The 23,858-nt window shown below is 42.3% G+C and overlaps 2 protein-coding genes across 6 annotated transcripts in view; one reads left to right on the forward strand and one right to left on the reverse strand.

The window, feature by feature from the left end:
* Positions 1–23,858, forward strand: part of LOC138358398 (uncharacterized) — a 163,328-nt gene that overhangs the window by 118,045 nt on the left and 21,425 nt on the right. The gene's annotated exons all lie outside the window — the stretch shown is intronic.
* On the reverse strand, positions 268–19,070 carry LOC138358457 (uncharacterized). 5 transcript variants are annotated; one of them, XM_069316437.1, is made up of 9 exons: positions 19,026–19,066; positions 18,230–18,369; positions 16,473–16,710; positions 14,276–14,529; positions 13,723–13,807; positions 4,984–5,098; positions 1,993–2,095; positions 985–1,065; positions 268–427 (listed from the first exon to the last, which is right to left on the reverse strand). In XM_069316437.1, the coding sequence occupies exons 4-9, from the start codon at positions 14,377–14,379 to the stop codon at positions 373–375; spliced, it is 543 nt and encodes a 180-aa protein (XP_069172538.1). In that variant the 5' UTR covers positions 14,380–14,529; positions 16,473–16,710; positions 18,230–18,369; positions 19,026–19,066; the 3' UTR covers positions 268–372. The 5 variants fall into 5 exon arrangements, with proteins under 5 accessions (XP_069172538.1, XP_069172535.1, XP_069172536.1 ...); XM_069316434.1 differs by having other exon boundaries at positions 16,437–16,710; XM_069316435.1 differs by lacking the exon at positions 18,230–18,369 and having other exon boundaries at positions 16,437–16,710; positions 19,026–19,065.

The raw sequence follows: 23,858 nt of genomic DNA on the forward strand, positions 1-23,858 counted from the left end.
GCTTAGCCTTAACAATTGTATGGACTACATTTAAGTTTAATTTTAGTCAAGTGTAAAATTAAGATACTTTGCAAATTAGTAATGTTAGTTTAGATTTATCAGCTTAATCCAGTTTGGCATATTAAATGCAGAACTCTGAAGTTAGTGATGGCAATTAGTTTTTCACTTTAGAAATATAAATTTCACAAGTTCTTTGCATCAGGAATAATCAGTAATTTCCAGCATGATAGAATCTTTGCTAATTTCAGGATAAAGTACAGTATAAAGTTTCATTGGAATATTTATTTAATAGTTTACAGTGTAACATTAATATTGACTATTGTCTTTCAGGTTGTGGGAAGCTGCTCCTCCTAGATTCAATCCACTGAAGACTCAAAGATCATCAAAAGGCCAGGGAAAACCCCAGAGTACCAAGGACAACATCCACCTGTAAAGGAAAAATAAAGTATATCAAACAGGGACACTCATTTTATTAACACTAACACCTATCGAGAAGCACCAAAACCCCTAACTGCCTATCTTTAAAGATAGGCTCAGCAAGGCCTACCCTTTACTTCCATTTGAGGCAGGACTTGTTGGCTGAAAGAGTGCATCACATCTTTTGGTTTAGTGCCCAACATGATGTAAATAAGCTTTGTGAAGCCTATGTACATCATGTTCCAGGCACTAAACCTCTGGATGTATCCACTCTTTCAGTGAACAAGCCCTGTAGTGATTAACAATGTTTGCACATTGTTAAGGGTCCCTACACCTATGCAATTCTAGTCCATCTATTGGATGGGTAGTAGAGCAGGGCTCTGAAAAAGCCAAGCCAGGGAAATCTGCAAGACTGCCTGGTCCCCTTCTATGAAATGGGGTAGGATCAGTACAAACTGCATCAATCCCTGCAGGTTGTAACAGTAGGACTTTGGTACACATCTATAAATGGACTAGATGAAAAAGTAAATTAATTAGTTGACATAGCTAAAACACAATTCCACATACCAACTTTCGTAGATTTGCAGAGTAGAACAACCACACTGAAGCCAGTCAATGCTTTGATAACATTGTAATCTTCCATACCACCTGAAACATTTACCCAAATTAGCTTGTTAAACAACATTTTACATATGCAGGTTCCTTTAATCTTATAATTAAGATTGTTAGAATTCTCCTTTAATGCTAATCAAGCAAAAACATTAAACTTAGTTTGACTAACCATAAGTACATTAAAGTCACTAATATCTCGGCAATTTATTTTATCTACATGTAAGCATCATTTCAGATTATCTTGAGCCATAATGAGTGATTGTTTAAGTTATAATGTTCACTACCACACTCGCCTAATTCAGAATGTCAAGCAATTAACACCTTCAAACTCAGGGCTGAAGTTAGACTTTCCCATCAATATTCTGAAAGACAATATCTATTTAAGCTTCAAATAAATAAACTAAGTTGAAGTACAGTTACCATTCAATATTTAATTTGTGTACTATACCATTATTAAATGATTCTTTAATTTATGAACATAGCCTTTTAAGCTACAAACGTTGATTAAACCCATTATGTCAGTAGACCTCCCAGTTGGGATTCTTTTACCATGTTGTGGCACAGTCTTAAAGCACATCTGGGATCCTCCGACATAAGTTTGAACCCCCTCATCACAGCCCTTGTGCATTAGAAATATCACGTTGTGATTTGTGTAATTTATAAATGAATGACTTCTAGCCAAATAATTAAGAACCATGCAAACAAATTAAGATTTAAATAAAACATTTCATAAAATCTTTAAACTTGAAATTTATGCCGTTTAACAGTTAGTGCACAAATTTAAAGTCCCATTTATTCTATTCAACGCACAATTCTTGCAAGAATTAACTTTAGGATATAGTACCCACTAGTCAAGGCCTTAAACTAGTTTCAATTTACCCAATTTCAAGGCCCCTTCACAATTTAATGATATATTTAGGTAAAAATCATGTAAACACATTTTACCTATTAAACTGAACTTACTTTGGCCCTCTAATTCTGACAACTATGCTACTTTCTGTAGCATTTAACTTCCAGCGATTGTTCTGCAACTGTTCCTGAAGTTGTTGGAAGGACCTTCTACAACCTGTCAATGGAACATTAAATATGGTTAATAAGGTTTTGCATAGCAATTTCATTTTGTTTAACTTTAAAATATTTGGCATTTTAAAGTTACACTAACAAATTATCTACTTCCCCCCACATCTAATTTATAAATTAGAAGATAAAGCACTTTGAAGTCCACATTTAAGGTTTATATGCTACAAAATTTGTATTTCAAATTTATAGTTTACGATTCCCCTCCCCCATATATCTCTGGTAACATTTATTTGAAACATGCCAAGCAAACTTAAGAGTTGTTGCTATTTACGTCAAAAAAAAAAAAAAAAAAAATACGACAGATCTTTCATTCTTGTACAGTGTTATGATCCCAGGTAGCCGAAAAACGAGTCTTCCCTTTGAGAATTATTCTAGCAAGCCTGCCCTGATTAGAAGGTCTAGCAAATATTGAGGTGATAACCCATATGTAAAGTTGCTTGGATATATATAACAATTTAAGATTATGGGCAGTGAAGAAGGAAACAGATAAATGACTGGCTAGGAGATGTGAACATTTTGCTGGAGGCGTGAGGCTCGCTTCTGGAGGGGCTTTGACCTCACTTGAGGCCAGACATCGCAGGGGAAAACCGCGCTCCGTTGAGCTCGCGTCAGAAGGGAACCCCTAGTGATATATCTCTAAGAGAAGAGAAGTGTGCAGACGTACCAGCTGTGGAATCGAGCTGGGGACGTGTGGTCTCAAGTCGTGGGCGACGAGGAGTGTTGATTGAACCGCCCAGACGCATTTTTGTGGGCCGCGGCAGTGCCTTGACCAAGCTTTGTCAGAGGGAGGAGTGCCCTCGACCAGGCAGTCTGTGGTAAGCACGATATACGCCAGTTCATAGCGATTGCTTGTAGTTGGTCGTGTGCCCAGCGACAGTAGCAATGTTTATTGATAAATTAGACATGTTGTAATAAAGCAGAAGGCCTGAAATAAGAGAGTGGAGAGGGAGGAACACGGAGCGACGTCCGTCCCCTCTGAGCGCTGGCAGGTGACTGAAAGCTCCCGACGGCGGAGGTCCCTCCCTGAGTGAGTGAGGACTGCCGCCGGGCGAGGTGGAGTATGGACCCGCCCAAAACGGGGGAGTCCACTCTCACTGTATGTAGAGAACAGATAGAGGTTTGAGGCAAACATATTGTGATTATTTTTATGTATTAAAGGGGAACATTTTATTGCAGTGTCGATGGGTTGCAGGTTTGTCTTTGGGGAAGAAGTTGCTGAGAACTTCGAAGCCAGCCTAGATGAAGTAGTTGATGAGACGCCAAGGTAGTGGAGCAGAGGACCTCGAGCTGTGAGGAGAAGTAGTGAAGAGGAGTGTCACGTGCTTCTGTAGAAGTGGTGAAGCACCATAGTTGCTCGAGGAAACTTCATGGTGTAGCAGCCAAGAGAGCTGTGGAGGAACCTAGCAGAAGTAGTAGAGCACCATAGTTTCTCAAGGAAAACTTCATGGTAGCAGCCTGGAGGAGCTGCAGAGGATCCTGGTAGTTAAGCCCAGAAGAACCTGAAGATATCAGGGTAGTGACCTTCCAGAGGTGGAAGGGAAGTTCTGGTGGATTACTTGTAGGGAGTTGATAGTGTTTGGTTGTCATTAGCGTGCAAGACGCAGTGAGAGGCGAGTGACTGTTTGCATTCTTATGTCAAGGAGTGTTTTATACTGAAGTTTAGAGTTACAGTCGTAGGATGAATTACATACAAATGTATGTGTTCTAGGACTGATAGTGATCGATTGATCATTGTTGTGGATCAATGAACATTTATACTGATATGTTATTGCATTCAAATGCCGATTTTCTTTGTACACATTTAAAGATATATATATTTCTCCTGTTGATAGTGCAACAGTGTATGTAGACTTTATCAACTTTATGAGGTTGATAGTATCAGGTGGTGAATCAGAAGATAGGATACCACTTGATAAGCTGATGATAGAGTTCTGATGGTGTTGGAGTGCAACCTGATTGTAATATTATAGAGTATAGGATTCATTATTATTATATGTGTGTATGTATCGTGTATGTGCTTTGTCCAGTAAATGTATCCCAATTTGCTGGTGTTTGCCCTTGTCCTAGTGAGGCTTCCCAGGAGGTAGTAAACAAGGGGAGAGAGAGAAAGAACCAAGAACCACTGCTGTGGACAGGGTAGAAGGTAATACTAGTAAGTCATAGGGGATTGAGGAGGTCATATCTCATAAGGAGAGAGTGGGGAGTCGCAGCGGCTCGAGTGGGTGTGCACGTGACAACGAGGCTAAGTGTTGGAGCCGCATCCCTTAAACGTGTGATGCCGAGCCCCTCTCCAAGAGCCAGAAGCGCCAAGGGTGATCTAGTATAAGCACTCTACCGAGTTGTGGGTCGAGTTGTCCATAGAGAAGGATCAACGACGACAACATCAACCAACCCACGGGACTATAATAACAGCCACAAGCATGCGTACCATTTAGGCCAATAACTTTATTCCATGTTACCCCAGAACACTAAAAATTTAACTAGGTACCAATTTTACACCGTTAAACAGATGATACAGTTACTCGCCCAGGATTCATGCCAAATCACTCTTGCTTGCGGATCAAATGGGATTTAATTTTAAATAGATAAGCAAACTGTACACAGATCTAAATGTATTTGCCATTTGTTGCCACTTATAAAGTACTTAAACCTCATTTAGTAAAAATTTATAAAACCCACCAAACCGGGAAGGCTATGTAGTACCACCGAGTGTGGAAGTTTAAGGCACGAGATTCAAGAACGTGTTTAAGGAAAAATTGAAGATTAGAACCACCGCTAACAAGTGAGAACCCAGTTCGGTTGTGACCTGCACTGGCTCCACCACCAGAGTACCACAGAGGTGAAGAACCTGCTAGTCATAGGGAATGAGCTTACCCACAATATTGCAAATCTTCCAAATCTGCAGCAGAGGAGTATCTGACGTAATGGTGGAAACACTTCCAACTCTCGCGCCTCGCTGTCCAGGTGGTCCAACAGGCCACTGCACTTTCTGAAACAAAATATAAGAATCAGCCATCTGCCAGCGTCAGTCTTTTCCAGGCTGCACATTTACAGCCGACAACCCTAGCAATCCGCAGTACAGGGAACGCACTTCCGTGTGCCCTCGGAGGTAGAGCAAGGAATAGAGGGTAACATCGAAGACTAATGAAAACGAGGAGGGTGCAAGGAAGAGGTAGTAAGGAGGTCATAGTAGCACGGAGGGTGAATAGGTTCTAATCAGCTTTGGCAAACTGCCACCTAGGGAAGGAGAGGGGAGGGTGAAAAGACAAGGGAAAACAAGGATGGTGAAATGGTCACTTGTGGAGGTTATGAACCCTCCACGAGATATCCAAGTACAGAGACGATCAGAGAAAGATCAAGACAGGAAAGTGAGAGTCACAGTCCACATGGGGTGGGCTCACCAGAATTCAGGGAAGAGAACGAATGGTTCGAGAAGGCCGCCTCGGGTGTGTCAACATCACCCCAAAGGGTATGTCGACAGTTTAAATAACCCAACAGGAACACCAGCTCTGTTAAGGAGTCCAGGAGGTCCCTGACATCAGGAAGGGAAAGAGGGACATTTGGGGGAAAAAATTTAACAGACTACATTTTACTCAAAAACATGGCCAGCAAAATAATGGATAGGACATGGAAACAGTAGGACAAAGGGATTATCAGTACGAATCAAGAGACCAATATAGTTATGGGCCCAGCAAGATCAAGGGGGGGGGGGAGGGAGGAGAAGGGGGAAGAAAGGAATAACCACGACAGTTATCACGACGAGCACCAAGCATATGCTCCCAGAGACAAAGTGGTGAAACCTAAACAGAAGTTGGAGTTCATGGGAGTTAGCATAAAACCCATAAATATTACATTGAAGAATTGACATCAAAAAAATAAAAGGACAGCAACAGAATAAAGAAACAAAGGTAAATAACACAGCATATTAAAAAAGCTAAAGATCAGAATAAAGTTCAGCGGGCCATGGGTTAACTTAGTAAGAATGTAGGGAAAAAAGAGCAGGACACCAGAGGCAGATTGACAGGGTTCAGGGAGGAGGGGGAGCTGTCAAGGCCAGGAGGATAGGGGGTAGAAACTAGGTCAGCAACCAAGAGGGAATGGGGCCAAAAGAAACTTCCACATTAGGGACAGGGGGGCCCCAACCAATAAAATGGGGAGTAAGCAATAGTTAGGGGGCGAGGAAGAAAGGAATGCCGTCTCTTTTCATACCCGCAGGGGGAGGAGGATGGAGAGGAGCCAGGCTTACGTTTCTGACGGACAGGTGTTCCAGTAACATCGTACTGGCCGACTGACTAGGGTCTTAAGTGAAGAAAGGGAGTGAACAACATCAAGATTGCTGGGAGGATGATGGACATCAGCCTGGACAGACAGGCGACGTGGAGGGCCAAGAGGTAGTGGGGAGGGACAGGAAGGATAGGGGAAAACCGACTTGGCAGACAGGGTAGGAAAAGGAAAGGGGGGAATCCAGAAGGAGATTCACGAGAGATACCTTCCGACCCAGGACATAAAGGAACAGGGAAGGTGGTGGTCATGTTCGGGTCCAAGGCCTAGAAATGGTTGTGGGACAAAGGTGAGAAGGACAAGAGGTAGAACAACGTGCGAGCATAAGATACGCCAGTGAAGGGGTGGACACTGCAAACCTTGTCTTGCCTCGGGAAAAGTCAAATGATCCTGGTGTTTCAAGTTAAGGACTACTTCAAGCTTTGAGTCGATACACGTGCGAGAGAATGTAGGGTGGGCCTCGCCACGTGCTCGAGGAAAAGGCGTTTTAGAACTGTAGGAGGGGTAAAAGCTTTAGTGATACGAGTCAAGGATGTACAAAACCGCGGAAGAGGGACCCTCCACGGGGGCAAAGAAGGAACAACACGAGGAGAAACATCAGAAATACGAACGGAAAGAGAATCCTGTAGGCGAGATAACCGGACAGAAAGAGGGAGGTGGTGAAGAGGAACAGGAACCGCAGGAGGGGTAAAAGTTAAAGCACGACAGAGGCGAGAGGAAGGATGTTGCAAGGACCGCGCAAGATAGCGAAGACAGTAGCGATCACGGCAGTCCTGGAGAGACAGGAAGCCAGTGTCAACATACAAGCTAAGGACGGGAGTCGAACGAAAGGCACCAGAACTGAGGCGCAACCCAGTATGGTGCAAAGCATCAAGACGGCGAAGAGTAGAAGGAGAAGCAGACGAGTAAGCAGGGCAACCATAATCGAGCTTAGACAGGACGAGAGAGGAATGTAAAGCAAGGAGAGTGCGCCTATCTGCCCCCCAAGAAGTATGGGACAAGACCCGAAGGAGGGTAAGGGACTTAGAGCACTCAACACGGAGGTAAGAGATATGGGGAGACCAAGACAAACGAGTGTCAAGGAATAACCCCAAAAGCTTCGCGGAATCTTTGTATTCAAGGGGATGACCATAAAGTGACAAAGAGGGACGAAGAACAACCCGTTTCCGCGTAAAAGTCATGGCACAAGTCTTAGAAGTAGAGAACTTTAAGCCATGACCTGTGGCCCAAGACGACACGGCATCAATCGCAAGTTGAAGCCGGCGTTGAAGGAGAGGCGAATCAACACCCTGACAACAAAGGGTAAGATCATCGACATAGAGAGCGGAGAAGACACCAGAAGGAAGAGAGGAAAGAAGACCATTGAGGGCAACCAGAAAAAGAGTAGTGCTCAGAACACTACCCTGGGGCACACCTTCGTATTGCTGAAAAGAGGGAGAGAGAGCGGTACCAAGGCGCACCCGAAAGGAACGACGAGAGAGGAAGCTGCGGAGAAAGAGAGGGAGATGACCACGAAGGCCAAAAGAATGAAGTTGAGATAGGATATGATAACGCCAAGTGGTGTCGTAAGCCTTTTCTAGGTCAAAAAGGACGGCAACAACGGAGGTCTTCGCAGCAAAAGCAGTACGAATATAGACCTCCAAGTTCACCAGGACATCTGTCGTGCTGCGGCACTTGCGGAAACCAAATTGAGAAGGGGAGAGGTGGTGATGGTGTTCCAGGAACCACATCAGACGAACGTTAACCATACGTTCAAAGAGTTTGCAGACACAACTTGTGAGAGCAATAGGGCGAAAGTCCTTAGGGGAAGTACCCAGAGACCCCGGTTTGCGAACAGGGAGGACAACGGCATCGAGCCAGTCCTCAGGGACTGACGACGACTCCCAGATCCGATTATACAGACTCAGTAAATACCGAGACGTGCTCGGAGGGAGATGGCGAAGCATCTCATAATGAATACCATCGGAGCCCGCCGCCGTAGAACCGCAGAGGGCCAGGGCAGAACGAAGTTCAGAGAGAGAAGGGATCATTATAGGGAAGCTGAAGATGCGTGCAGAAATCTAAAGGACGAGACTCAAGGACAGGTTTACGAAGAAGGAAAGATTGGGGAAGATGAAGACCAGAGCTAACGGAAGAAAAGTGGGAACCCAGTTCGGAAGCGACCTGCAACGGGTCCGCCACAAGAGTATCATGGAGGTGAAGGACCGGGGAAACATCGGGAACGAACTTACCCGCTATCTTGCGGATACGCTTCCAGATCTGGGCCAGAGGGGTTTCGGACGTAATTGTCGAGACATAAGATGCCCAACATTCACGTTTAGCCGTACGGATGGCCCTACGGGCCACCGCACTCGCTTTCCGAAAGAAAAGAAAAGAATCGGGCGTCTGCCTACGGCGGTGCTTCTTCCAGGCTGCACGCTTACAGCGGACAGCCCGAGCACAGTCCGCATTCCACCAGGGAACGCACTTCCGTGGACCCCGAGAGGAAGAGCGAGGAATAGAGCGGAGGGCAGCGTCGAAGACAGTGTCATGAAAAAGGAGGAGAGCGCGAGAGAGGGGCAGAAGGGAGAGGTCAGAGAGAGTAGCACTGAGGGAAAATAGGGTCCAGTCCGCCTTAGCAAACTGCCACCTAGGGAAAGAGAGGGAAGGGCGAAAAGAGAAAAAGGAAACAAGGATGGGGAAATGATCACTTCCATGGAGGTCATCAAGAACCTGCCATGTGAAATCTAAGTAAAGAGAAGAAGAGCAGAGAGAAAGATCAAGACAAGAAAGGGTGCGAGTTCGAGAGTCCAAATGAGTGGGCTCACCAGAATTCAGAAGAGACAGGGAAGAAGAGAAACGGCTCAAGGAGGCGACCCCGGGTATTCGTCAGAACGTCACCCCAAAGAGAATGACGACAATTGAAGTCACCCAGCAGGAGCACAGGCTCCGGCAAGGAGTCTAGGTGGCGTTTCAAATCAGGAAGAGAGAGCGGGACACTCGGGGGGAGATAAATGGAACAAACTGTGTACCATTTCCCCACAAAGATACGAGCAGCAGAACAATGGAGAGGCGAAGGAAAAAGTAAAGGAACAAAGGGAACATCAGCCCGAATCAAGAGAGCAGAAGAATTAGAAGCCCCAGCAATGGCTGGGGGGGGGGGGGGGAGAAAGGAATAGCCACGAAAACGACCAGGACGAGCACCAAGCATCGGCTCCTGGAGACAGACACAAAGGGGCGAAAACCGCGAAACCAGAAGTTGGAGTTCGAGGAAATTGGCATAATAACCTCGAACGTTCCATTGAAGAATGGACAACGACGAGAAGAGAAAGGACAAAAACAGAGAACAAGGAAGAAACAAAGGCGAAAGACCAACAGAGCACGTTAAAGAATATCAGGGTCGGGATCAGGGTCAGCAAAGTCAGGGTTAGGGGGCATGGGTAAACTGAGCAAAGACGGAGGGAAGGAAACGGGAGAACAGATCAGAGGTGGGCGGGCAGGGTCCGAAGGAGGAGGAGGAGGAGGAGACAACGGAGAGGAGCAGTCAAGGACAGCAGCAGGAAGAGGGGGAGTAGAAAGAGGAGCGCACCCCAGCAAGAGCAGCAACCGAAAGGGAAGCAGGGGCCAAAGAAACCTCCATAGCAGGAACAGGGGGCGCAAGCACTGAAACGGGAGGGGAAGGAGCAACAGAGCCAGAAGGAGGAGCTGAGGAAGAAAGCGAAGCCTTCTTACCCGCCGGGGAAGAGGAAGGAGAGGAGCCAGGCTTACGCTTCTGACTTAAAGAGACCGGTGTCCCAGCAACTACGTACCGGGCAACGGATTCCAGTGTCTCAACAGAAGCCGAACGAGAGCACACACGACGGCCGTTAGGAGAGCGATGGACATCCGCCCGCACCGACAGGCGGCGGGGAGAGCCGATAGATGGAGGAAGAGGATGGGAAGGAGGATCGGAGGGGGACGAGGAAGAAGACACAGAAGACACGACAGACCGGGTAGAAGGAAGGGGAACCTCAGACAGAGGACCAGGAGGAGGATCCTTCGGGAAAGAACCCAAAGGGACAGAGGAGGGGGCAGTGGGCGCATCAGGGTCCAAGGCCTGGAAACGGTTGTGAGTCTGAGGAAGGCGGGAAGGACGAGGAGAGGAAGAGCGCAACACGCGAGCATAAGAGATATTAGCATAAGGCGGGAGCCGGCGAACCTGGCGCCTCGCCTCAGGAAAAGATAAACGCTCCCGGTGCTTCAAGTTGAGGACGGCTGCCTCAAGCTTGTAATGGACACACGCACGGGAGAAGGTAGGATGGGCCTCACCGCAGTTGAGGCAACGAGCCTGGGGAGAAGCGCACTCCGACTTAGAGTGACCTTCGCCACCACACAAAGGACAGAGAGAGACAGTCCCGGAGCAGCGGAGGGCACCATGCCCAAACCTCCAGCACTTGTTGCAGAGCCGAGGAGAAGGAATGTACTCCTGGACAGAGCACCTGGCACCAGCAAGAATGACAGAGGGTGGAAGGGTCCTACCATCAAAGGTAATCTTCACAACCCGGAGGGGTTGACGGCGACTACCACGAGGGGGACGAGTAAACGTGTCCACCTGGAGAATAGAATGGCCCTGGGCAGCGAGGACATGTCGAATATCGTCGTGGCAGTCGCGTAGGTCCCGAACACCGGTCGCAACATGGGGGCGGGAGCAAAATAGTGCCAACACTGGCATTCAACTGAACGTTCTTCGAGACCCGAACGGGGGTCTCGCCAAGGCAGGATAAGGCAGCCAAGCGGGAAGCAGCATCCTGAGAAGGAGCAGCAACGACACGTGTACCGAGACGAGTGGGGTTGAAAGTAATGGAGGCATCCACGGAATCAATGAGATGTCGATGGAGGGAGAAATCGTCAGGAGGCGCAGAATCAAGAGGGAGGAGATCAAAATATTTGGCCCACGAAGCGGGACCAAACAAGGCTTGATAGGTAGCAGAACTGGAAGGAATCGAGCGAGGGCGGCCGTGACGAAGACGGCGGTGAGAACCCCCAGAGAGAGGGGTTAAAAGGCGCAGTAGTTACAACTAGAGAAGGAGCCACGCCAGGGGACGAGGTAGTCACCACTGGGGGCTTGGGGCTCGACCCAACCACAGAGGAGGGAAGGGAGCCAGGGGAAGGAGTCAGAGAGGCCAAAGGAGGAGCAAGGACGGGGCCCAATGCAGCGGAGGCTACAGAGCCCAGTCTTCCAATACGGACCGACTCGGGGGCTTGGTCGCCCACCCCACGAGCCTGAGAAGGGAAGCCAGAAGCAGCCGAAACAGGGGTTTTCATCGTGACGAAAAGAAAAATTCACTCACGAATGTGCCCCCACACCCACCATGGAGCCACAATTAGAGGCAGGACACCCAACAAGAAGCAATCGCCGATCTTGTCGGGGCCTCCTAGGGGTGCGTCGTGAGTATACGCCCCACAAACGCCACCTTAAGAAACCGACAGTCCGTCGAGATCGGGTTCAGTGACGAAGTGGGGATTGACAATAAAAGGTTCCCCTCGCTCTCGACGTCGGGTACTGCAGTTCTACGGGTGCATGAGTATGCCTCCTCAAGCACCCGGGCGTCAAAATAGAAGAAGTCCATGGAAGAACCAGAACGAGCAAAAGGTCGGCAGGAAACGGCAAGCAGATAGGAGAAGAGGGGGGAGAAAAACGAAACAGAAGGAAAAGGAAAAGGTGCCCAGCAGAATTGGAGAGGACGGCAGCAGGAGCACAAGGCTAGAAAAGGACTGAGGACTGTCCGAAGGAGCATCACACTCCGGCAGCCGCCCACGAAGCCCCCACACGGCGACAACGAGCTGAGCGGGGAGGGGGTCAAGAATCTAGTAACAATGCACTGATCAATGTCACATTTACCACTAATCTCACCCCTTAGTCTGACATTTAACATCTGACGGCCATTATGGTGTGTGCAATGAACATTTTAACAACCATTTAATTTTTATTATGCAACATACTAGCTAAAAAATTACTGGACTACCAATAAGAACAAGTTATGAACTGCCTTAGCTACCTCATCCCTTGTTGGATTTTACCTCAATAAATTTCAGTGAACTTTGATTTTCCTCAGCCAATGGATCACCTAAGACTTGTGTACTTCATTGACAATAGAGTATATTTACTACAGAGACTATTGAGCCTGTATATCGAGTAGAGATTAATCATTACAGTGGCCAGTTTTCCATAAGTAAAATAAGATTACCTCTTAAAATAACAGCAGCCTACAGCTTGGGGGTTACATCAAGAAGAGCAATTTGAACGTTTGTCTTTACTACTACAACGGGTATGGCCACAATCAACTTTCTGGAAATATTCACTCAAATTTTTAACAAAATTGTGGACCATAATTATTAAACTGCAGTACCACATTCATTGTGCATCAATGTTAATTGATAATTATACAATTTAGTATTTTAGTAAGAATCAATTTTGTTGTCTATGCCAAGATACTAGACTATAAACCTAATCGTTGTCATGCCCTTTAAGACTGGCAATACGTTAATGCTAAATTACAATAGGCACAACTTGTAACCTTTAAAGTATTTTGACAAGGAAATATCTATGGGTTTGACAACTCTCCCAATGGAGATACAAGCCTATGCTACACTTTAATTTCATTTTCCTTTAAATAAAAGTTATATTACCTAATTATTTACAACTTCCCAAGACCGAAGCTGGAAGATTCACCTCATGCTGTCAATCTTAGGAAACAGGTGTAAAGACTTAATATAAAAAGTAGCATTGGCATAATTAATAAAACTACATTTCACAATAGTAAAGACTGACTGACTACACAAATCTCCCTGGAACTACCAAACTGATTAATTTTATCTAAATTTAATGGAACAATTGCCTACTTTTGTAAGTACTTTGCTCTGGTTACTTTTTGGTATCTAAAGTAGGATTCAGTCACCATTTCCATTAAATATTTAAAGTGTTGGTTCCCCCAAAATTATATAAGCAAGGCTATCATGCAAATTTACTTTGCAAATTAAGCTCCTAATATAGGAGCTCCAGCAACTCTGGATACATGGATTTTTTAAAGCTTTCCAAACCTACCACACTACTGGTAAGTTAAAGCACATTTAATAACTTACAATGGATAAAAACCAATAGTTTAAAAATAGTGAAAAGGTCTTACAAATTACTAAACGTCGCAGAACCATATATTCTATTTTTTTGGGCTGACTTGAGGATGTTAATTCATGTTAAAGTGAAGGGTATGAAGCCCATACAAAAATGGTCATCAACACGTGTAATTTGAAGACAAGCTAATTTAAAACTAAAGCTTAACATGTGCAGCATAATATAAATGCTAAAAATATTACCTTGCCGTAGATCACGAGGAGGACTAAGTCACAATCACCAATCAAAATTGCACGAGTGGTAGCTTCAGTGAGAAAAACCAACACCCTGAAAATAAAAGTTTACACTTTAGAAAGCAGTTATACAACACTCATTCGCCCAACTAATCATACCAAGGCAGGGACACTTTACCGATTTTATCTGCTTTGGATGATATTTAATACCAGCCAATAAGTCATTCTTTATGAAACTGCTATTAATAAAAACGGTACATTGCAAGTCAGACAGGATGGTACCAATTTCTTCACACTGAAAATCTATAAGTTTGCAAAACTGTCAAGAACAATAATTAAAATGGTTTAAAGAGAGACTACAATGCAGAACAAAACTAGAGATGCTTTCCCCCCCCCACCCACCCACCCACCCACAGTTACAATCCAATGGAACAGTCCCACTAAAGCCACGAGTGCCAAGCTTTGCTGCCGTTTAAGATAAAGCTTTACAAAATAAGGAAATGGAAAAGACGGGGGTACCCGAGAAACTGCCAAAGGGGGGGGGGGGTCAGATTATCTGTACCTTTTACTGTTTAGTGTCGACTTTTCCTCCCCACAGGATCTGGGTCTTGTCCGCTCCAACGTCGGCCAGAGTTGGTGCCGGCTGCCGTTTAGAATAGGTGCCATCTCATGCTATACATTACTTCAGGAAACTAGTGCCTCACTCTTCGCCATAGGGTACATCAGCTCAGGACCTCGCTAACATGTTGGGAGGCAGTAAAAGACTAGCCAGTCAACTTGGGCTGGAGAGCTGTAGCAGCCGAAACAATTTACCACCTGCAAATGCAATTTAATTAAAGACAAACAAAAATTGCAAATTTTAGGAATATTTTGAGTAAATTTATGCAGGACCAAAGAAATGAAAATCACTCAAAACCTTTAAACACAAAGTGGATCAGTTTTCAAATGGACACCAGAAGGCAATTTAGTAATCTTTAGTAAATAGAAAATATTTGTTAAAAATACTAATCTGTCATTGTCCTTTGACTTGTCAGTTTTTAATGGACCTATCCTTTCCCTAGTCTTAGTTCGATATAACTGAAAAAACCCTTTAGGATTTTACTTTACTTGCTCTGCTATGCGAACTTCATAGTTTCTTTTTGCTTTCCTAATCTCTAACATTTCTAACCAGTTTTATGAATTCTTGTTCTAAACCGACTTCCCATGCTTAATCCTTTTGTACCAAGCTCTCTTTACCTATAAGGTTCTTTAAATTCTTTGTTATCCACTTTGGGTCATTAGTATTTGATCTATTCAATTTGTATGGTATACTACATTCTTGTGCTTTGTTTAGAATATTCTTAAACAAGTTATATATTAAATCTACATCGAAATCCCCTTTTACGTCACCTATTGCTGGGTTCAGGTCTCTCCAAGACCGACCCACACCCCATACCCAAGACTTCCCAATCTATTTGACCCAAAAAATTTCTTAGGCTATTAAAATCAGCTTTTCGAAAATCTGGCACTTTAACAGAATTTTCTCCTACAGGTCTATGCCATTCCATGCTAAATCTGACTTCTCTGATCACTGTTCCCTAGCTCACTCCCTATTTCGATGCCATTAATTTGAGTTTCCCTGTTAACACTAAATCTAAAATATTTTCCCGCGTTGGTTCCTTAATGTGTTGCGTAAGAAAACATTCAATTAATTCTAGAAAATCTTCTGCTTCACTATTCCGTTTTGTTCAACCAATTTATTCCACTAAAGTTAAAGTCACCCATGACAAATACTATTAGATCTAGATGCTCTAGATATTTCATCCCATAGATGCTTTGCTTCCATTCTGTCTAAATTGTGTGGCCTATATATAACTACTATTATAATTGCTTTCTTTTAATTCTATCCAAATAGTTTGCGGGTGGCTCAGTTTTTATTCCCTCTGAAACTACATTTCAAATTGTCCAACAAACATGGCTACTCCCCCTCGTCTAATATATCTGATATAGTTTAAATCCATTTATTTTATGTTCAGCTAATAGTCTTCTATTTTCTACATTCATCCATTTTTCGGCATGTGCAATAACTTTTCTGTGCAGACAAGAGCATTTAATGCGTTAATTTTATTTCTTAGACTTACTGTTAGTGCAATATACCCTAAGTGAATTGTTATCGAGGCCCTTTTCTTTCCCCGATCATTTTGCCAATTGTTTTCTCCCACGAACATACTTTTATTACCTCCTTCCTCCAAATCAATTTCCATAACACTACTAACAGTTTAAACCCAAACAAACACCTAACCACTGGTTCCAACGAGTTTGCAACAACCCCAGCCCTCGATAGATGCACCCCATCACGAGCATACTTTTCATTTCTTCCACAGAAGCGTTTCCAGTTGTCCATGAAACATTTCATTTGATTTGCAATATCTTTCTAGCCAGCAAGTGACACCAAGTGGCCTCAACATCCATTCATTACCCACTCCCTTTCTTTGAACAAAGGGACATATCAGGATTTCTCCCTTACTCCTAACTAATTCAATGGCTGTGAATCTATTAGTTCCTCACTCCTAACTCTTCCAACATCATTACCCCCTGCACTAATACAAATAATGGGTTTGTTCCCATTTCCCGTCATAATATCATTCATGTTTCCAACAAAATCACCAATTCCAGCTCCCGGATTGCAAACCCTTAATCTGTTCCCCCTATCTCTGGCACAAAACGTTCTGTAAATACCTCACCTGGGAATCTCCCACATCCAAAATTCGCGTTGGTACCTCCTTAACTTTCTGAGCAGCCTGAGGGGTCTGCGCTTCGCCGCTCCTCGCCGATTTCTAGTGAACTGCAGGCTCACCACAACACTTCGTCGAACACGGCAAATGAATTTGCTGTCCTTTGGGCGTCTGTAGGCAGCTTTGTCAAGGTCTTCAAGACCCCTGTCCTTAACGACTATCCACGACGAGGTCTTGTTAATATTGGTCTCTTCCGTTTCTTCCCGATGTTTCAGCCGTCGTTCTATAAGAAAGGAGTGCTGTAAACTAGATTACCAAGATTAAAGCTTTGGTACGGTGATGCAACACCTATTTAACTTCAGTCAACAGTATACATTGTTATCAACTTTGGCTTTCACTATTGAAATATTTTAATTAACTTTCTAGTTAATAGCCATATTAGCTTCCGATTAAAACTAGGCCTAAGCAGGTTAGAACATAAGAATGAAGGCAACTTCAGAAGGGCTGTTGGCCCATACAATGCAGCTACTTATATCCACCCACTTATACTGAACAATTTACCTACGCTTGAAACTATCTAGGGATCACAAATCAACGTGATGCATTACATGAACAAATCCACAAGGGCCGTGACGAGGATTCTAACTTGCGTCCGAGAGCATACCAGACGCTGCCTTAATCGATTGAGCTACGACATGGTAAAAGATTTTACCATGTGCTCAGTCTTAAAGCAGAGTGATGCTCTTTGACGCAGGTTACAAGCCTCATCACGGCCCTTGTGGATTTATCTAGGGATCCCACTTGTTACGCGTTAATTTGTTCAACCAAAACCCTTTTGTCGAACTAGTATTTACCCAGGTCTTTCCTAAAGCTAAACTATCCAATTCGTACCCTTTGTTTCGGGGTCGTCTTGTGCATACTCTTAATACCTAATTAATATTCCCTTATGTCCATTTGTCCACTTTTACACCTATCATGTCACTAATTTTGCCATTTTAGAGGCATGCATTTATGCCTTTTCAATCTTTTCATACAACACTTTTCCAATTTGTGGGGTTAACTCGTCCTACGTTGAATGCATTATTTTATAGCCGTTCTATAGCGTGCCAACCAGAACTGCATCACCTAAATGGGGCTTAACAAGAGCAAGATACCTGGAGAATACCAGGTATTTTATTACTAGTGCTTTGACAAATCACTGTCCCATTTGCCCCAATTATGAACATTTATGCATTTTTTATCAAACTCTGGTCCCTCTTGTAATCCACACCATCTAGCTCTTATCTGTACTATCATTTCCTAGCCTAAAAACCTTGTATTTGTCAGCATTAGACTGCATCTGGCATTTATACCATTTCAAAACCATCCTCTAAGTGATATAAGTATTTCTTTCCCGATTTTTATTTTGCAATTCTGCAATTATTCCTGCTCCAACATCTTCAACCGAGGTCCCAGAATAGCCTTGAGGCACCAACAATATTTCCTTTAACACCATTTATACTAACCACTTTGGTATAGCAATGCTCTAAACTTCATACACCACCCAATATTTTGAGCCCATCATTTTTTTCCATTGGCACTATCAAAAAAAGTTTTGCTAAAGTCATGGTACACATCACATACCTTATCACTATTTCATCAACTATGCAAGTGTTATCATTAACAGCTAATAGTAGAACTATGCAATTTATGTATGATTTTTCCAAGAGGAATACAAATATTTGTAGTTTTACAATTAAAGCAACTTCCCACAATAGACTAAGCTAATTGGCCGTTAATTTGATAAGGAAATTAAACCTTACCTTGATGTGCTTCCGGGGCTTAGCGTCCCCGCGGCCCGGTCGTCGACCAGGCCTCCTGGTTGCTGGACTGATCAACCAGGCTGTTCGACTTGGCTGCTCGCAGCCTGACGTATGAGTCACAGGCTGGTTGACCAGGTAACCTTAGAATTTAAAAAAATCAAAATTTTCGTTTTCCTTTGAAACTGGTACCACATTAGTACCTTCACACGTCTAGTACTGCCCAACTAATAAGTGATAAACCTATCAAAGCTGCCCTTTTATTAAGCACCCTGGCAAAAACTATCAGACTAGAGTTACCATTTGTTTAAATAAACTATCATCCTCCCTGGATAACTGCTGAATTATCCAACCTGTACTCCCAAAGTCTTGTTCGGCTGATAATGTTTAGTAAATACAGAATAAAAACGTAGTTGTTATCTCCGTTATCACTTCTGACAGTTTTAGATAGACCTCAAACTTTCCCTAATCTATTCGATACACGACCTTTTGTCTTTGTCCTTAACTGAGAAGTACACTTTAAAACTCCAGCCGCACGTTAGGCGTAATTAAAGGGCCGGCCTCTGCTGAAGATGCTTTTTAAAAGCTCAAAACAATCAGATTAAGCGTCTTCAAACCGTATGTAGCTTACACAGGTAATTTACTTTTATCTACACAATTTCACTCTCCCCCTTTATATTACTAGCGATACCCATTAAATAAATCTCAAACAAAACCTAACTAAGCCGCCTAAAATTGGTTATTAGCACAAATGAATTACAAAGACGCGCTTTAAAAAGCTACAAGACTCGCTACTTACCCGCTAGTCTACCACACTGGCCTACACATCCTCTTCCAACACAATTCAAACAGTTACTACGGATCTTGGCCCGCAACAAGCCTCACATCACTTACTTTGTCCAGAAACATATATAGACTAGCAACTGACCATAACACTCATGTATTGGATATAGAATAACGCGGGGTTAATGTGTAGTGCTGCTGTCAAAATATAGATGGCGCACACCCTAATGGTCATGCCAATGGACTCGCCTAGTTGTGCTTACGGGGCTGAGCTTCGACTATTTCTGCCCGAAACGCTTTGCGTAATAGTGGCTTTAGGCTTTGTATATACTAGCTCTATCAATAAATCCATCAATGTTTGTATCTCACCTTGTATGTATGTACTTTACCTGAATAAACATTTTGATTCTGATTTTGATTTTTGATTTTGATATTTGGTCCCGCCCCTCAGCTGTCAATCAATTGGTGTACAAGCTCCTGAACCTGTATCATGAACCTGAACCTTATATTCTTATATAACATCATTATGTTATATAAGAACATAAGAATTAAGGTAACTGCAGAAGGCCTATTGGCCTATACGAGGCTGTTCCTATTTACCGTGAGGAGTTTTTCCAGCTGGATTTTAATATTTAACAGTTTTGGCATGTATAGCTTCGGCACGTTTCCTATCACCTAATACATAAGAACATATGACTAAAGATAACTGCAGAAAGCCTATTGGCCCATACGAGGCATCTCCTATTTATAACCACGCAATATCCCACCCACATACATGTCAAATTCAAAATTCAAATTTTTATTCGGGAAAAGTACATACATAGATGATGTGTTACAAACATAATGTTGGATTTATAGAGCTAGTGCATACAATACCTAAAGCCACTAATACGCATAGCGTATTGTTCACCCCACGCTTTAAACAATTAACGGACCCCACCTCCACTTTACGCGGTAAATGGTTCCACAAATCAACAATCCTGTTACCGAACCAGTAAACACCTCTATCATGTCACCCCTAACTCTTCGCCTTTCCAGCTAATGCAATTTAAGCTTTGTCAATCTTTCTTCGTATGAGAGGTTTCTAATTTGCGGGACTAACTTTGTCATCCTATGCTGGACGTGTTCTAGTGAATTTGTATCCATTCTATAGTACGGCGACCAAAACTGAACTGCATAATCTAAATGGGTCCTAACCGATTCAGGAAGCTCTGTGTATTTCTTCGTAAGTTGGTTTGCTACGAAGGTTCCTAAGTGCGCCCTAAGAAGATGCTTAGGTGCGATTCAATAAGGTCCACTTAGGAAGAAATTTTATATTTCGAAGTAAAACAATGTTTTTTCAACTTCTACAGCCAGCACCGACATTGTAGTAAACAAATATGTTACATTTGTTGTTTACCTACGTAATTCTAAGAGTTTACCTACGTAATTCTAAGAACCCAAGGGCCACTAACTATCTGGTGGCCTCGAAGAGGACAGAAAGCCGGCGGCTTGTTAAAGGACCGCCAATTGTCTTAATGATATTTTTTAGCTGGAATTTGGCATTTACGGCTTCAGCGGGTAGGCGGTTCCATGGGTTTATAGCCCTCTTGGTGGAAAAAAACATCTGTTTTCAGTCCTACTTGAGAGAACATACTCTCCAACACTATATCTGTGATTGTCCTGTTATCAGTGACTTCATACCAAATGGTATGAGGTATTTTGAGCTCTGTAATTACATCATACACTCAGGAATATTGGAAGATATTCTTGTGCTGCACCCAGATTTTGCCAGTGGAGGCTAATAGATCAGCATTAAGTATTTTGTTCTTTCCTAATTCCATGTATGACTGGCCATCCTGTGAGGTGAGGATGTTGGATGAGCTTGTAGCCGGTTTTTGATCTACACTGTGTGGTCCTTTATACAGAATAGATAAGCAGCACATTGCTGTGTATACCTAAACATGTTTAAAAATACATTGTTTGAGAGGAGTCTTGTAGAAACTGGTAAGAGTAATTATAATATAATGTTTCCATGATTCAGTGCTTACCTCTTGTGAAAATTGCTTAGAGTTGTTTAGTCAGAGTTGATTTGTTTTTTGTATTGAGGCTGGTATTTTCTAAATTGATTCCATGTACAGTATGTCTAACCATCCTGTGAGATGGGAGTATTAGATAAACTTATAGCTAGTTTTTTATCTACACTGTAATATTCCATATAGAATAGGGTAGTAGTACATTGCTGTGTATACCTAATCTTCTTAATAAAAAAAAAATCAGTAATAAAGATTTTAAATTATAGTTTGTATTATTACAAATTCAGTACTGTATTATCCTTATTAAATCATGTTGACCATGGATCATTAAGATCTCATGTTGATATGTAATAGTCATATTTCTTTTGAACTGCTAATCCATGCTAATCATTCATTAAATTGTGCATTATGTCTCAATTTTTCACTTCCTTGGATATACTGTACAGTACAAAAAGATAGGATAAAAATAAACCAGTAATATTTCTTTCATTATATTTTTCATTTAAATAACTGCATCAATATTTTTACAGCTGACAGGATTTGTTTTACCATACAGGTGCATTATTTGTTAAAAAAAAATTTGGTTTATTGTTACACACAATGGTGCTACATAGCCTTCCCAGCTTGGTGCCTTCTTTTAATACTTACTGATTAAAAAATAAATAATAAATACATTTTATTCAGGAAAAGTACATACAGTTGATTTACAAACATAATGTTGGATTTATAGACAGAGCTAGTACATACAATACCTAAAGCCACTAATACTCATAGCATTTCGGACAAGGTGTGGGGGAAAAAACACAGACTAAAACTTAGTAATCGGGATTAGGTATAAATTGTGTTGAAAGAAGGAATAAAAAATACAAAAAGGGGGGTTAACATAGCATAAATCAGCAATTGCACATGTTGGTGAACAGCGTTGTTTAAAAAATAGCAAGACATGGGTTGACATTTAAGAGGTAAGTTAGGTTACATGGAGTTAATTAGGCATTACTTGGTTTAACTCTTAAACTGGTTGAGAGAGGTACAGCCTTTGACATGATTCGGGAGGTCATTCCACATTCTGGGTCCCTTGATTTGTAGAGCACTTCTAGTTTGGTTACACACAGCCAAATTGAGTAACAGGAAGAGGTCTTGGACACAAATTTGTTCCATGCTAAATGTAGAGGAATCAGCTGAGTATTCCTCAAATAAAGTAAGTTGCCTCAGCTTATAAGGTAAATAAAATAAGCATTTCTCAAATAAGTAGCTGCCTCACCTCACTGCCTTACTGCTACATAGCCTTCCCGGCATGGTGCCTTCTTTTCATAATTACTTGTTCCACACCCAAATTGTATATCAGGAAGAGGTCTTGGACCTCTACTTCCCTCTCTCTTTTTTAATAATCTATATAGTCATAATTATAGCTTTAAGTATTCAATGAATAAAGTTTGTGACATTTTTACCCTTCTCCTTACCTAACATCATTTGTGCAGCATATTTTTATTTTATGTCTCACCCAGATTTAATTTCAAAATAAAACCAAACTAAATACATTAGAAATGGGTATGTATAGCTAAGGTACACCCTTACTACTAGGTGAACAGGGGCATTTGGTGATAGCAAATGATCCCATCAGGCAGGGCTCATCACCTCTCATATTTCATGTTCACCAGTGTTTATTTACTTAATAACTACGGGTATAATATGTTGCTATTATAAAACTAATTATATTATCATCAAACACATTTTTACTTCAAGTTTCAAGCAGAGAATGCATATATAACTAACACGAAGGACTCTTCTTCACTAGATTCACCAGCTATAATATTTTGGTCATGTTCCAATATCATAAATCGATCCCAGTGTTATGTAGTAGAGAAAAAATGACTTATATCCAGTTTACGTAAAGCTAAGAGTGGTCGAAACCACACTTAAATCGCGGAATGAACTTACGAAGGTTTTTCCACTTAGGGTAGCTAGTTGAATACGGACGTAGCCGCCACGAAGGCGTTAAGAGGGAAAACGTTCTTAGCTAAGAGGAAAAACCTTCGTAAGTACCTTCCTGAATCCGGCCCCAGACTCTTAGAGATATACTGTTCGTCTCTTGGTACACATTTGAGTATAAGGAATGACCACAGAAGCCCAAAAACTTAGTATTTATCATATATAAATAGTCTGTGAACAATTACATAATGAATTAATTTCCCATTTCAGTCAATTACTGGTAATGAGTTTATTTTTACCGTGATTACAAAGCCAGGTTACTGATAAACATCACAGTCCACTATGTACATAGAGGTTAACATCCTTCACCCTAATATGTCCATACCGTAGACCAATACCCGTTCACACGTTGGACCCCCTAACTGGTCCACACAAGAAACCTTAACAGATATAACATGTTTGTATCTGTTTATATCTGTCAATCAGTATCAGTATTGTCATTCAGTATCTGTCAATACTTCCTCTATAATACACACCTATGAGTTTGACTACTGCAACGCATCCTCCGAATTGACAGTACCGTTTATAATATTAAGTGTAATAAGTACATTTTCAGACTACTAAGAATTGTACAAAATTACACTTAATTGTGCCTATACATCTACCTCACCATATTTTCTCCTTGTTAAGACACTCAGAATTTAAAAAATGAAGTTTTCATGTTTAATTCTATATACACAAGTTTTAAATAGAAAGAATTTCTTTTTCACTTTTATTAAACAATAGATATTATGCAAAATTCGAAAATATCCGGAGTTACTTTACAATTCATTGAAAGATTTTAGTTTTGTTTTATTAGTTTTCTAAAACTGTAATATCATAATAGCTATTGGTTAAGTACTAAT

The sequence above is a fragment of the Procambarus clarkii genome, chromosome 83, assembly GCF_040958095.1.
Source record: "Procambarus clarkii isolate CNS0578487 chromosome 83, FALCON_Pclarkii_2.0, whole genome shotgun sequence".
In the NCBI taxonomy this organism is placed as follows: domain Eukaryota; kingdom Metazoa; phylum Arthropoda; class Malacostraca; order Decapoda; family Cambaridae; genus Procambarus; species Procambarus clarkii.

What these genes read in the sequence shown, in the direction of transcription:
- LOC138358457 (XM_069316438.1), bottom strand. Translation starts at nt 14,379, where the DNA reads ATGGCACCTATTCTAAACGGCAGCCGGCACCAACTCTGGCCGACGTTG. An exon ending in GAAGATTTGCAATATTGTGG is followed by an intron (nt 2,096 to 4,983) that starts GTAAGCTCATTC and finishes TTCCATTGACAG; the next exon opens with GTTGTAGAAGGTCCTTCCAA. An exon ending in CTGCAAATCTACGAAAGTTG is followed by an intron (nt 428 to 984) that starts GTATGTGGAATT and finishes TTTCCTTTACAG; the next exon opens with GTGGATGTTGTCCTTGGTAC.